Genomic DNA, 16,595 nt, shown 5'->3' on the forward strand with positions numbered 1-16,595 from the left:
GCATGCAGAGACCGCATTCAGACTGAACAGACATTGTGCTGGATACCATACAAACACCTGCTAAGAGAGAGCTCCTGCCCCACAAAGTTTGGTTTAGAGACAAAACAGAACAAGTGCATGTACCAGAAAGAAAAAAAGAATAGGAAAAGGGAGGATGAGGGTAACAGTGATGGGAACACCTGGTATCACAATCCACTCATGTGCACAGTTTTCTGGTTTCTTTATTTTTAGAGATATAAACAAACAGTAATCCCTGCTGGCATCTGCCTAAAAATTTCTGAAAGGAAAGAAGAAAAGCAACTCCTGCTGTAAACCCTGTGCAATGCATGGAAAACATTTTGGTGGAAAAGAAGATGGGTATGGTTGTATAGATTGGAACTATAAATTCTGTAACTTCATAAACACTCTCCTTTCTTTGTTGTGTGGGCTGTTCTATTTTAAAACTAAAACATACCTCAACACAGACACACAAGAGCCTAGAGTTTTGACTAACCTGTATGTAATGAATAGACAAAATTAACCTGAATGTGCAATGTGTGTTTACAACATCAAAAGTCAGTAATCACCTCCAAAGAAAGAAATTTTGGAGTAACTAAGTATTAGAGCAGTAGAAGGACTTTTGAAAGTATAGAAGTGACATAGCAATACTTAAGGCCCATTTTTAGTAGCTAATTGTTTTCTGTCTGTCAGTCAAGACAGCAAAGACTCTGGGGTTCCTCCTCCTCATTCCTTCTGATAAACAAGACAACAACCAATCACTACCCAGGATTCTCCCACTCTCTGAGGCTCACTCATCTCTCTCTCTAGTTTGATTCCTTCTGACCCAAAGGGAATCTGTCTGCTCTACCTCCTTAACAAAGGAGAATCTATTGTTGAAGCCTGACCTTGGATGGCCTGGTATGGTGGAAGCCTTCACTCTCTTGCCAGAGCCACAAAAAGCAAGTTGGCTGATAAGTTAGTATATAATGCTTTCTGTGGCTCAGTTTGCAATAGAAAACCATGAGCTTGAGGGCTGAATTAGACATACGAGCCCGAGGCAAAGGAAATGGTAACCTCTAGTCCCATATCCCACTCCCTTCAAAGGAATGAAACTGATGCCCTGCTCTAAGCACTCATCCGTTGTAGAATAGCATGTGTAGGTGCCTGCACATTCAAATAGTGACTAGTAAAAGCATGGAATAACAGGTATCAGTTTTGCAAGGCTTCCCCACTGATACTTGTCCCTCTTCAGCCCAGAAAGTGGCTCTGGCTCTAATGGAATGGACTCTCTAAACCTCATGAGACAATGAACTTCCTTCTGTGGCCTTACACGTCTTCATCTGGCCGTAATGTATACAAAAGCCTAGATGCCTCTCCTTGAAACCTGGAAGAGAATCCAGTCCCCTGAAGGCTGCAGATACATTTAAACACATTTTTGAGGCCCAGGCTTCAACATTCCTCGCTTAAGGAACAAACTCTCACGGGATGTATCTTTGTTAGGTGGACAGGATCTTAGTTTTTGTCACTATGGAAGATCAAATATGGAGAACTACTTGAGAGCATGAAATACCTCTTCCATTGTTCTGACTGAGGTATGTGTTCCTTACCTTGAAGGTAATGTAAGTGCAAAAATCTACCCAGTGAAGAGTCCTCAAAGGAGGCTCACACAACCAGAAGACCAGGTTGTTAAACAGAGCAAAGAAAGGTCACTATCTTCAGGAAACATGACAGCTGAGTAGATGGTTTAACTATTTCCCTAGTTGTAACCCATTTACCAGTTTGCTTTCTATGACTTGGCCAAGACAGACTCCCATTCTATCAAGCTTTCCATACCCAATCTTCAGCAAGAGTCTCAACTTAGTTAGGCAAGAAAAGTAGGCTAACAAATGCCCTTCTGATCAGACGGACTCAAACTGAAGAGGCAGAGAGGAAGACCCAAGGAATGGAAAAATCCCAAACAGCAACGGTCATTTTGTTGGGGTGAGTGAGTGAGGAGCCTCAGTCTCAGCACTTCTGCAGACTAAGACACAAACATTTATTAAATGAATACATAGGAAACTATAAATGTTAATCAGAGAAAAACTATACAGATTGCAGATAGGAAGAAACTACTTAGTATATAGGTTATTCTGCTTCTCACACTGTAGCCAGAGAAATATAATCAAAGTAAGTTGTTTCTTTAAAGTAGCAAACACTTCCTAAAAATGTTTTTTTGAGATGCCAGTGCAGAGTTTGCCCATTTAGTACATTTCTTTGTAGCAGAAGAAAACCTGGCTTGAACTCTGAGAATAGAATTGTTTATCTTGGGAAATATGCACTTAAACTGATACATTTCAATTTTTTTTTGATAGTACAGCATATTGAAAGACTCACATGGGAAAGTCTGAAGTTTATGGATTCTGATCTTGAAGCTATAATGCTTTGTAAATTTTCCTTATGCTGCTTACCTTAAAAATCCCAACAGATGTAGGAGGAAGAAGTGTGTGTTCACACTGTTCAAGGTACTTTTCTGAATTTGTTTTTCCAAATAAGAGAGTAACCACAAAACCCCTAAAAAAGATAAAAAATAAAATAATCAGATTCCATATTCTAAACGTTTAATGACAATCTAAAATTTAAAAATTCAAAGGCATCTGGTAAGCAATATTTTCTAGCAAACGTTTACACACATTGTGTAATGATTGCCAAAGGTGACTGTTGTTCACCATATACAATGCTGGATCTCTATATTTTTCAGGAAATATTAAAAAAAAGAAAAAAAACCATGAAAACTCTACTTCCATGTAACATCCTGTTTAATATCACCAGTATACTTTGTATTGGTAAAATCTTTAGCCCCTATCCAGCACTAGGATCTGTATTGATCCCTTCCATATGGGGATTCTGCACAGGGCAGGTGTTTATACTAGTGGATCCTGATGCAGGACCAGAACTAAAGATGGTAAATTTACACATAGTATTTATGTTCACAAAGATATTAGCAAAATGAAGTAGGTTTAGAGGCAGTCAAGCCATTATAAATAAATACATATATTACGTATATATTTTCTTTAAATTCTACAAAGCACTAAGCTCTTTAGAAATGCACTCAAACCGCAACATGAAAGCATAAGATATGGACACACAAACATTTCATGTATGAAAAGAACTCTTTGTATAATAACTTTTACTAGGAAGAAACTATATTATGCTATAGTAACACTGAACTGATTACTTAAATTAGCATAACAACAGCTGAAACAGGAAGGAGCAGTAAGATAAGATGTAAGGTCAAACAAGTAGACTTATCAGGTAGCTTGGATACGAACAGAAAGCTAAGTTAAAAGCCTAAGGTTATGTTGAAGGAATTTAGTAAGCAAGTGGGTTTTATTACTATTCTTTTTATTTAAATATACAATTTAATCAATGAAAGGAACACTGTAGAGCTTTTTTGAAGGATTGTCAGAAAAGGCGATTTTATCAGAAATTAACTTTTGGTTCTTCTTGAGCTTCTACAATAAGATTAATAGGAGTGCAACTAATTTTATTACTGCACATTTTCATCCTGGTAAAAATGAAGACAGCAGGAAAAAAATAATGGTTTCAGTTGTGACTATGACAAATTCAATTGCTTTTTATGACGAATCAACTATTTAACCCTGATGGATGATAGCAGAAAGAAAAACACTTCTGCTTTTGATAGGAAGTGGATGAAACCCAAAAAGCTGTATTGTATGTTCTCTTTCCACTTCGGAACGGGTGAAAGCAAAAAAGCAGCCTTTGAAAAAGAATTAAGCTGGAGGAAAATGAGAAGGTGAAAGTTATTATTGCTCATGTTAGTCATACACACAGAGTTTTAATGGCAAATTGAAAATTTCAGGTAAACTAGTTGGAGGCCTTTTATGGCCATAAGGACAACCTGAACTGCTGCTCTACACTGAAATGTAACTATCAAAAATAGCATACTATTATTGAACAGATCTGCTCCCTGTTCGGTCACATATGGTATGCTTACTTTTATTAATAATATACGGTCTGATTAGTACAAATGGATCTGTCTGAACACATGGGTACACTGAAGCAGATCTATTTGCAGGTTCTAATCCCAAAACTGTAAGACTTTTTCCTCCTGCAAGCACTCCAGAAACAATATAACTAAGAAGCAGGGAGACTGATTCTATCCCTTTTTGCAGATCATCAATATGATGATTTACTAAATTCCAATCAGTTACACTTGTGAAAAGTCATGGAGGAGCACACAGTTGCACAGCATAACTATAGATATTTCGCAATGTAGAACCTTTATTACTGTAGATGATACAAGGGGTGGGGGGCAGAACATAGCTTGATTTTCCTGCACTTATAGACTAACAGACGTTTTTAGCATGCAGCTTTGTGGTGAATACCCACTTCTTCGGATGCAAGTGGTGGAAATTTCCAAGGGCAGATTTATATATGCAAGCAAGAAGCAAGCTAGAGATAACAAGGTTAGTTCAATCAGGGAGGATGAGGCCCTGTTCTAGCAGTTGATAGCTTGATTTATAGATCCCAGGTGGAGTTAGCAGCACTGGCAGTTAGAACATATCTTTTTACTCCCAAAGAAAGCATATTTGATATGGAAATCATTGAGGGACAATAAAAAAAAAAGAGCTCTACAGTGTCTTGCTTTCTGCACGCAGAGTTAGTTTCAGAGAACTGTACTTTACAGCCACTGTCAATGACAATTAGCATAATTAGCAGTTGAAATATCTTTCTTAGCACTTTCCCAAATGTGTTAGACTATATTAAAACAACTTCCCAAAAATAAATTTCACAGCATAATTGGAATGAAACTATATAAACAGACAATTTTTGCCAATCATGATTAATCATCAGTTATCCATTATCAATCCTCTCTCCAAAAGGCAATTTTGCAGATATGAATTTTAAAGCAACATTTTATAAAGGAAGGGAACCAACTAGTTTTTTTGTTTGGTTGGTTGGTTGTTTTTAAAGATGATGCATATAAGGTTTTATGCATGATAAACTAGTTTTAACTTCAAAAATAACTAATTTCTCTGTTATATTCTATCAAAAGACAATCAAAATTAACAGTTTTCCATGCACGGAAGTAACAGAAACTATATATATTATAGCTTTGTTTCAAATCTGTTAGAAAATCCAATATGGCACATTATAGTAATTTTTAAACCCAGAAATACTACATGTTTTAGCAGGGTAGATTAATTTAAATCAAGGTGATTTTAATCATGATTTTAATCAGCAAGTAGAAAACCTTGATTTAATAATTGATTGTAATCTTGTTTTTCATTGTACTTTTTAGTTATTTTCCTAAAGAAAGATTGGATTCTCGCTGGCAGGTATAATTTGGTATTACTTTTTGTTAACCAGGATGATCCACTATATATTTACCCATTTATTTAAGCAATTATATAGCTCGATTTATACTTATTCAAATCCTTAATTTTTACTTTATTATGATAAAAATGGTAAATGATATATTTATCAATCTTTTATTTGTAATTTGTATCAAGCTGCATTTTGATGGAAATTGGAATTCAATTAAAATGTAAAAAAAACCAACAGCATTTTAACATTAGTTTTATTTATTAAAACTACCATAAATGTACTGGGATACATAAGGGAGAAAAAAGTTAAATGCAAAACATTTTTTGTAATTAAAACTAACTGATTTATTAAAACAAGGGAAGTATTTAGTAAATTGAAGTGACTGTTTCTGGTGACCATGTCCTTCAAGATATTAGAACTAGTAGATATCATCTCTTACAGAGTTTTTATTCATACATTAGAAGAGGAAAACAAGTTTTTCTATTTTTTTCTATTCCAAACAGTTTGAATGAACTTGTCACTCAACTAGCTGAATAAACTGAAATGAAGAACATGTTCTCTATGCACCAGCAGAAGAGGAAACTTGTCAAAAATTGGGTTAGCACTTCAAGAAACACTGGTTCCATGTGCTTGGCCACTGAATTCTACCAGTTCAGTGGCCTGCCTTTCTTTAAAAACTTTAGCAGCAAATATAGACCGCTTGAATATTTCTGAATTTACAGGCACCTAAGGATAATCATCAACTTTTGTAATGGAATTTTGAGATCCTCACAGATGAAAGCTGCTATATACACAGACCACCCCTCTTGTTTATTTTTTATACTGATCTTCAGGCAAATTTGTCTTGTTTCTTTTTCTCAGAAGGTAAGCCACTGCTTTAGAGAATTTGGCCCTACGTACTGTACCAGAAGGAGGATGCAGTAGACTGTAGTTACTCATCCAAACATACTCTTATCACACATTTCTAGAAATTAAGATAATATATATAGCTAAAATCTCAAACTTCAGAAAATGAGATAAAGAATTGGAAAGAAATCATGTCTATTCACACCTATATGAAGTGCTGAACAAATCAATTAGGTGCACACCGATGTGCATTCTTATCTTTTTCTGATGCATCAAGCATTGGCAACTGCCTGTGGCAGTCAAAATGTCAGACTACAAAGACCACTGTCCTGATCCAATAAGACAACTCCTATGTGACTAAGTTGAATGTGCTTCCCAGTTAAAAACTTCAAGCATGAGAGGCATGTGGGCAATAGATGAAAAATAAGGATTATGAAAGAGCATTGTACCACAAACTATTGGTAACTTCTGTTTCTGTCTTTTCTTTTCAAACAGAGAAGGGAACTCATCTGTTCCACAGCAGCTGGAACCTTAACAGCAAAGGTAGAGGTTCACATGCCCACCTAGCTGGGGACAGCAAATGGTGTTCAAAAGTGCCAACACTGTGTTACTAGAGATGCAGAGTGATAATTTCAGCCTTTTATCAATACGAAACAGCTACCTTTTTACATAAGTCAAAAAGGACACTAACTGATGCACTGTAAAAAGTAATGTTTGTCTCAACTCCTTAACAGACACCGTAGAAGACACACTGATGAATACAAAATGGGAGACCCTATGGCTTGTTTACATTCGAAAGTATTAGAGAGTTGTAACACTGTCATACAGGCAACTGTTTAAAACAGAATAGTGATGGGAGCTGAAGTTCTCGTCCATCGAGCTCCAGATTTATCTGGACTAATCTCTCCCTTAAGGAATTATAGCCCTAAAGGTGATAGCAACAAATTAAGACTATTTAAGGATCAAAAGCAGCTTCAGCATCATTCCCAATCTGGGCTGCATCTAAAAATGTAGGCAAACAACAGTTGTAATTTAAGATCCCAGCAACAAAAAGGGACACATTGACAAGATATTGATAGGTAGGCATAACAGGCCAGAAGACATTCCCTGCATCCACAAAGTAAGAGTCAGATGGTCTAAGCATGTGAGCAAAAGAAATCCAAGATGTTACCTTCAAAGCCTATTCTCTATGGCTACACAATTAAAATTCAATTCCAGCAAATAACTGCCATTTTGCCTAGCACCACTTAGGATCCAAAGGAAAAAACTGAGGAAAGATGTTACTCCTGGGGAAATTCTGCACCAAAAAATTAAAATGTGGGTGCACAATATTTTAAAATTCTGCAAAATTCTGCATATTTTGTCAAAATAACACAACATAATTGCACCAATTTCAATTATTTTGGAAATTTATTTCAACGTACCTGTCAGCAAGTATGTCTGTAACACAGACAACAAAAAAGATTCAGGAAATGTTTTTTGACAAATAAATTCCTTACTGGGCATACTAATATAGAACTCTGGGTATTAATTTATATTAACTACAATACAGAAATGTATTTCCTGCACCCCTCAGAAGCAGTCCAAAGGCTTGAGGAGATCAGGGGTAATGGAGGAATTGCTGGGAAGAAGCCTGGGCATGAACTAGGAGGGCTGTTGAGTGTGGGTAGCAGAAGTATGGGACAGGTTTTATTTGGGGGGAGGGGCAGGAGGGACTGTTAGGGAGCTGGGGATCCAGCAGATCCTGGCTGACCTCAGCCTTTCCCATTGAGACACATCTGCACATATCCCCATGTAGCCCTGTACTCCCAACTCTCTTATCCCCATGTGGCCCTGCACTCCCTACTCTCATTCAGCTGCTGGCTCAATTTTGTCACTAGCTCATATGCCCCCTCCCCAGTCTGTCATCCCCTAACTAGCCCTTCTGAAGCCCGGTCTGTGACTCCCCCGCAACCCCGTGTGCCCCGCTCTGTTCATCCCCCCCCATCCTGTGCCTCCTCACCTAAATCTGAGAAAGGTACCCTCTGCCCTGTCCCTCTCTGCAGCTGGATGCTCCAGCCCCTGAGCCAGCTGCTCTCTCTTCTGGCACCACACCAGCCCCTAGTGAGCGAAAGGTTTAATTACAGTATGACCCCTCTCACGGCTTCCCTTTACCTGCGCGTCAGAATCGATTATTCTGGGAGGGGGGGGAGAGGGGGAAGAGAATCTGCAGGGATATTAATTCTGCGTTTGTGCAGTGATACACAATTCCTCCAGGAGTAAAGATGTTCACATGTTGTTCAAAGAAAGGGGAGGTGGTAGAATTAGGGTCCAGCACATAGGTGAAAGGAGTTATCAATACCTGAAGTAGAGGCAAAAATATTTAATGGAAACTGAGATGGTCTATGGTTTTGTGTTATATAACTTGCATAAATTATACCAATATATTTTGCCTCTTGCTTCTGGAAATGCCAAATTCCCTAATGTGATAGCTTACCGGATCCTGAATTGATGAAGAGATATACTACAAAAAAAAAACCTAAATGTTTGTAAATCAGTCTGCAAATTAAAAAAAATAAATATCAAGCAGAAAAGGATTTTAGACTTCAGACTTATAGCTATGCACATGTATAAAAATAAGAGTTCCAATATCATTCCACACACGTGCTGAAGAACATCGGTTGTAAGCTTACTACAGCATACTAAAATAAAATCAAATGTGCAGTTAGCTAGAGTATATCTATCACATTTAAAAGGAAACTATTTCCATATGATTTAACAAAGCATTTTTGTTTGACTAGAATATGCAATGAAGAAATAGACAAATTGATACTGTTCTGGTATCAACATTAATGGGACATGAACACATAAAATAAATAATGGCACTGCTTAAATATATAGGCTTTGAAATACTGGTGAGGAAAAAAACGACACAAACTGGTAAGACCGTTCATTCCAAATAGGAAAAAACACAGATATAAACATACAGGTATCAAGCAAAGATCCATAGCCAAAACTGTTGAGTGCTACCTGTTTTGTTCAGGATGATAAAGATGAATTGGGTGTAAGGAGACCTCTCAAAGTATTAAGATTTGTTTGTTTGTCTGGTATAAAGGTAGATATACTACACAGCATATTATTTAATTGCTAAGTATAGACGAGTAATTTACCATAAACATCAGCTTAAAACTTTGTTTGCTTTAATGAATCATGACAAGTACTTACATACCTTTGTATCAGAGGAAGAGTATTTGGAATCTTACATAATTTGCATCAGATTAATGTGATAGATTGATTAGTGAAGAAAATGCAGACAGGAACAATTCAGATACAACCTAGCTTCACCTGTTCCGTACACATAGCTCTGTTCCTCACACATTGATACAGTTTAGAGTAAGCAAGTATCATGCTCCTGAAAAGATTAACAGCACTAAGTAGTGATAGGTAGGAAGGAAGGCAGGAAACCTCATGCACATTACATTCAAAATAATAACATTCCACTTGAGATTTTACATCTACCAACATCAATAAATAAGTAACAGGAGGATGGCTGGAAAATCTGCTATAAAAGTATAGTGTATATTACCATAAAATGAAATTAGCTTAAGGCAGATATTGATGAGGCTTGGTGAAATGGACAAGATGTAGCAGTCAAGTTACCTATCATAATGAGTAATCAAAGATGGTAAATTGACTACATGAGGAGTAGTCTTTGGTTCCTCAGTCTAAATAGATTTGACAAGCCAAGCAATTCTGCCTGGGAGCTGAAACTGAACACAAACTAGAGATTAGTGCAGTTTCCAATAAAATGTATGGGAATTTCTTAGACTACATTGTAATAAGGAAGTGGTAATAAATTAAGGAACTCTGTCTATAAACATTTTAACGTGCTGCAGGTAGTTTTTTTAAATGAACTAGTTTACACACTTTGTGCTCACCTTATCAGTGGTAAGGGAGAAGCTGGCACCTACATGATTTCACACTTTCAAAGACAAAGTTGTCAAAAGCAAAAACATGCTACCTCAAAATATTGATAAATTACTCAAGTGAAGGAGCCATACAACACTTTAAGAAGTACTGGCCCACAGGAAAACACATAAGCATGTTGATCCAATGAGTAATATTGATAAGACCATTGATTTAAGATATTGACCGCGCCATACCTTTAAGGGGGAGGATGCTGTCCAGCTGACCAAAGGAAAGGGAACAGTGCTCTACAGGGGGCTGGGGGAGGGGAAAGGTCAGAAGCTGCTGCAAGAGGGGGGAAATGGGTCAGTGTAGCCGTGCTGACTCATCCCCTGGGACCAGAAGAGTTGAAAAGAGGCAAGCCCGTGCGGAAGAAGCCCTTTTCCACAGAGCAGGTGAGGCAGCATTCCCCCTCCCTCCCCGTTAGGTGGCAATATACCAGGACCAGCTGTGGGTATTACTCTAGCCACCCCTTTTTAAGGGGGCTGGGAAGGAATTTTTCTCTTACCACCAGATTGGCAGGGGAGGGAGAGGGGGAGTGGTTCACCTGCCCAACAGCAGGTTCAGGGAGGGCTTTGCTGATCTGGGGCATGAAGGGAGTTAGGCTATATGTCACAACTTATTACATAAGCATGGAGCGAATGTTCAGTGCAAGTACTCCATGGAAAGGTATACGAGTGGATAAATGCCTGGTAAAGGACTTAAAATGGAGGCGTTAGATAAAGGAACGGAATGGGGAGAAGTTTGGGGGCTCCTACAAATGGTTCGGCAGGGAGCCAACCCTCCTTCCTTATAGCCTACCTTAACCTTCGTGGTGGTGATTTTGGTTTACATATAAGTATAGAAATAAAAACAAATTGCAACCTTAATTATATCACACGCTATAATACTGGAGCTAAACACAACTAAAATATCACCTGCTCTTACCTCATACAAAATTACACCCTCATGCCATTTCTTTGGATATGCAGCCGAAAGTGTGGTTGCCAAGGAAGACTGGCATTCAAATAGTTAACTAGCAGATACATAAAAAAACCGGGGAAATGGGGTTTTGATAAGGGAAATGGACAAAGTACAGTTATCTCCTGGTTCTTGGCCAAGTAATCAGTACAGTAATTGAAGGTAATGATCAACTGAAGATAATAAAGTCAGTCATTGCATGCCTATTTATTTTCAGTTTATTGCTAAAATGTAAGAAATCAGTATGACAAGTCATGAGTCAAAAAGAAATGGTTACTGCTCAAACTTGGGTGGAGATATTGTAAAAAGCACCATTCAGTGGATAATAAAGTTCTGTTTGTTTATGTCCAATTTCCCTTTTTATTTCAGAAATTTTCAAGAAAGGAAATAAATATCTTGTCTGATAAATTTTTACTTAACATGTAAAATACTGTAATAAAGTAAATAAGAAAGCAGCAAGCGGAGGATAATTTTATTTTCTTCACTTATTTAATAAGAGAAGTAGGATATTTTTTGCATTAGCCAAAGAAAAAATGCTAGATCAAAGAAATGTACTCTGCTGTGAACACATGAAGCATCTGAGAAAACGTAGGATATGCTTCATGTCTTGATAGCTTCCTATTAGTGTACTTCTACCCTTTTCCCTCAGTTTTAGTTCTCATGTGTTCTTTTTTAATGGTAAATTAAATTTACAAAATACACTATAATCCACAGTAGAGTATACTTACCCACCCACAAAGCAGAGGATATAAAACGCAAAGTAAAATATAGCAAAGGGTCCAAAAGTTACTAGAAAGAGCACAACACCAAGGCTTCCCCATCCCCATATGGAAAGACTGGTCTGAAACAAAAAACAGAACAGGAATAATTAATGTAGCATTTGTACATTTTGGACAACTTTTAGTAAATTAAAATTAACATATTTGTAATGTCTTAAAAGATATGACTGCCCATTTTGATTTGGTTTTCAGAGTTTTAGTTTACGTAAAGAGAAGAGGTTCCAAAATATCAGAAAAGACGTTTTTATAACTGAATACATTTGGGCTAACAATCCCATTTAGCCAACAATCAGATTGCACGATTCTTTCAACTACTAATTCTCCCTTCTATGCAAAAATTAAATATTACACGTCCTTTACACACTGTCACCCCTACTCTGATTATGCATTTGTGCACTTCTCTTCCTTGGGTCCTCTTGTTTTCATGTAACTTTCTACTTCTTACTCCTCTGTTACAGTCTTTACACCTCTTTTGATTCGTCTCAGACTTTCTGGAGAAGGGAAGTGTGATGGTTCTCAGGTAACCCAGGACTATGAGTCACCCCCTGCCTCCAGCAAGAGGAAGCCTTGGCCATGGTGGCTGGATATTAGCCACTCATGCTCTCCCCTCCAGGCTATGCCAGCTCTGTCTTCGTCTTGCAGATTAAAAATAGGTGCACTCCAGTCCCTGAGTCTCTTTGAGGTGTTCTTCTGTGATCTCCAGCCCAACACTGGCTACTCAGAAATCCCAGATCCTCTGCCCCCAAAGGAGCAGTGTACATCAGAGTTTTCCTTAAATCACTGCTTCTGTAAAATCACACAGCACTTGTGAGCACTTATAATAAAACAAGAGTGGGTTTATTTAAGAAAGAATGGCAATTTAACTGGAAACAAGAGAGTGCAGTGGAAACAAATGGGAATAATACAAAACAAAATAATCAAATGCAAACCTGGATCTACATTTATTAATAGTTAATTTTTCCATCTAATAAAGTGAGCTCCCCTCTCCCCCCACGACACGCATAAAGTTCAGTCTGTTGCAGAGCTGACTGGCTTCACAGGAACCAGGATCCAAACTCATGAGAAAAACCCCTTGTGACACCCTGGCTCCCCAATATTCACCACGGTCATGTAATTAGGATAGGTTTTGTACGAAGTATACCTTGTGAGGTGGTATTCTAAAAGTCTTGATCTGCTAGACAATATCATCTCACTGGATTTTGACGGTTTGCAGTTTCTCTAGTGGCGTTCCATTGAAAGTCTTGGGATGGAACAATGCTATATAATTGAGTCTTGCATTATATCACCAACTAACCAGGACAGGGTGACAATTCCTTCCTGCTTGAATAGGCCATCACCAAGACAAATTATCCTGGAGACTAACTTTTACTCCATGTCCGTAAAGTATACTTTCACTATACATACTTTTTCCTTAAATATTATCCTCCATACATCTTGCAATGATTATGAATCATTACAAGTTACCAGCTTTCTGTAGATACCTTAAGGATACATATTCCGCAAGATATTTTTGGCTGAGTAAGTTTGTCAGGTCTGAGGTGAGTCTTTTGCCAAGGAGTCTGTGTCACAAGAAGTATATGCTCAGGTCACACAATAACCATCTTTCCACGTCTGCACGACTTTCCATAGTCAATAAGTGCTGCTCCTTCATTTAGACAGAAGGAATTATACTAAACTAGAGACCATACAAAATGGTCCTTCCTCCACTAATACCACTGCATTGGCCAAGAGCTGCATCAAACATTTTGTTGAAGGCTTATTTGGAGGGTTAAGTTAATTGTGTGTGTCAATTTCTCAATGACAGGGTCATAGAATTTAAGGACAGATCTAGTCTGACCTTCTGTATATCAAAGGCCACCAATACCACCCACATGGAAGTCCATTATAAGCAATCTATGTTGCTCCACAATATGCTCTCCCCAAATCACTTTATAGTCTCACATTTTTAGACCTCCTCCTCTTGTCAGGAAGTACTAAATCTGGGACCTGATGGTACTGCTTTTGTATGTAATTAGGCGTGCCTCCCTCTTTATGAAGTATATATTGGCAACAATCAGGCCATGGGCTGGTTAACTCTAACATATCCTCACCAGCTTCATTTCTGGTTCCAAAGGCTTGTCCTCCATGACAACTGTCATAGCCCTCACTGTGTTCTCCCACATGCTTGTTGAGATCTGCTATAACAATCAATTCGTTTGCGGTACTTCACTTATCACTAGGTTCAACGCTATGTGGAATTCCTCATCCTCCCTCAATCATACAACCAACCTGCAGCACCTTATCTGCATATAACATTAAATATTTGTTCTCTGCTCGATGCTATGTTAACTTTCACCAGCAAATCTCTCTTCCTCTGGATGTCCTCAACCTTATCCTGTAATATTTCTGATATGATTATTCCTACTCTATTCCTCCTTGCTGCTGAGCCATGATATATCATCTTGTAACCCACCCTGATGTTCATGGATTTTTATCCTTCCATTTTGTCTCTTGTATGCAGAAAACATGCACTCTCCTTTTCAAATCTCATCTACTTCTCTTCATTTCCCAGGCATCATTCCAACATTCAGGGAAGCCAAATATAGTTGGTAGGCTCACTTCTTTAGCCAAATGCACCTGGAATGCAGTAGCATTTTCCCATTTCCCCAGATATTAGACAAAGCAGTTGTGCATCATTTCTGGAGAATGCCCTAGTTTTGTACTGATATACTCCCTGAATATGAAAACCCACAGATTATGTCTACACTGTCTATGGAAGCAAGGCTCTTAGCTTGGATCAACAGACTTGGGCTAGCAAGGCTCACATTAGTGGTCTATAAATAGCAGTGTGGACAGTGCTTTGAAGCTGCAGCTCTGGCTGGAGCTTGGGCTTTGAAACCTACCCTCCTCCCTAAGCTTCAGAGACCAAGGCCCACCCCGAGCAGCAAGTTCAAGACACTGTCTATACAGCTATTTTTAGAACATTAGCATTAGCCCCGCTAGCCCAAGTCTGCTGACCCGGGCTGAGAGGCTTGTTTCCATAGGCTGTGTCGACATACTCAGAGCATGTGTGATTGGCACAACTTTTACAAAGCAGTTGGCCAGGCCTGATGTTCTTGATTTGAAATCAGAGTTCCTACCACAGATTATGAGCCTCATCTGTCCGGAGCAGTCTGGTTATAAGGCGCCAGACACCCGCCTTTTGCACCCCCACTTTCAATTAAGAACAACTCTGCCACAAAAAGGAAGTGGTAGCAGTTTATTTGTCAGAGGATATACATATTATACCAGCCGCATGAGACATTTTCTAGGGCAGTGGTCCCCAACCTTTTTGTGGCCAGTAGCACATTCATGTTTTCAGAAGAGCGTGGCAGGTGCCAACAATTTTTCAAGGCTTATTTTGTATTTGTACATTAAATAATACAAAAAACAACATATTTAATATTACATAATATATGAATCCATAAGATAAAAAGGATAATTTTACATGTAAAAGATATTAATTAAATTATCTGGCAATTACTCTTTCACCTTACCATGTGAATTTGCTCTTTTTTAATCTACTTGTAAGAATAATTAAGGAGTTTTTACAAAATAAACATCATAAACAGTTTTCATCTTATTTTACAAAAGTAAAACATTCTTGAACTGCTGGTCCAAATATATTCATTATTCTTACTTTAACACAGAATGAAGCCTGCAGCCCCGGAGTTCTCTGTCCCTGGCAGGCGCGGGGCCGCAGCTTCTCTCTGGCTTAAGCTGCGGCCCCGCGCCTGCCAGGGACCGAGAACACCCGTGCCTGCAGCCCCGTAGTTCTCTGTCCCTGGCAGGGGCAGGGCCGTGGCTTCTCTCCGGCTTCGAAGCTGGAGAGAAGCTCTCTCTCCGGCAGGTGCGAGGCCTCGGCTTCTCTCCCCTGCTGGACACTAGGCGGACGCACATAAATGCCCCGCGGGCGCTGCATTGGGGACCACTGTTCTAGGGCATGAAACCCACCTCAACCATGAAAACTCTTTTGGGGGGTGGGGAATATATAGAGCTACGGAAAGGAATATATAGATTAGCCAAGATCAAGCAAAGAAGCACAAAGGACTTGGGAGTTGTGAAGTATGCCAAAGATGAAAAGAGAAGAGTACTGGTGGAAGAGGTCATTTGGAAGTGGCAGCAGTATTATGAGAAATTGCTCCATGAATATACTGTGAATAAACCGCTGAGGGACGTATGTTTCAACCACCACCTCACAAGACCTGTCACTACGGCGGAGACTCAGACAGTGGGGAGTGTGGCTGGGGGAGGGTCCCAGAGCCCAGGCTCCACCCCGAGTCCAAATGCTGCCCTGCAATCCAAGCTCTGAGAGTCGGCTGCCTCAGACTCGGGCCAGCCACAGGTGTCTAGCTGCTGTGTAGACATACCCTACATATTACTTTGTTACACTGCTTGTGTTCCAATGTGACCTCTCAAGACGGAAAATTTTAATTCTTGTTCAAATCATCTGCTGACAGCATTGTAAAATGAAGCCTAGATTATTAATCTAATGAGAGTTTGATGAGTAAATTCTAGACAGCTACTTTACATAGTTCAATGGACAATTCTTCACCAGAAAAAGGTGAAGAATTGTCCACTGAACTATGTATGATGAAATTGCCAGAATAGTGGAATGAGATTTACGCTGTCACAATGCTCAATCAGTATTTACACTGTAATTTGTAATATGTATCCAGGATCCTCCAGCAACAAAGTAGCCCCCAGATACAGTTTTAAAAGTTCAATATAACAATGGAG

The 16,595-nt window shown here is 38.7% G+C and overlaps 1 protein-coding gene across 4 annotated transcripts in view; it reads right to left on the bottom strand.

The window, feature by feature from the left end:
* Positions 1-16,595, bottom strand: part of SNX13 (sorting nexin 13) — a 164,941-nt gene that overhangs the window by 103,930 nt on the left and 44,416 nt on the right. For 2 of the 4 annotated variants that reach the window (XM_039523420.1, XM_039523419.1), the window contains exons 2-3: positions 11,787-11,899; positions 2,427-2,529 (exon numbers count right to left, since the gene is read on the bottom strand). In XM_039523420.1, coding sequence (XP_039379354.1) covers positions 2,427-2,529; positions 11,787-11,899 — 216 coding nt within the window. Of the gene's footprint in view, positions 1-2,426; positions 2,530-11,786; positions 11,900-16,595 lie in introns of those variants that run through there. The other 2 variants (XM_039523422.1, XM_039523421.1) reach the window with 2 other exon arrangements.

The sequence above is a fragment of the Mauremys reevesii genome, linkage group 2 (genome assembly GCF_016161935.1).
Source record: "Mauremys reevesii isolate NIE-2019 linkage group 2, ASM1616193v1, whole genome shotgun sequence".
In the NCBI taxonomy this organism is placed as follows: Eukaryota; Metazoa; Chordata; order Testudines; family Geoemydidae; genus Mauremys; species Mauremys reevesii.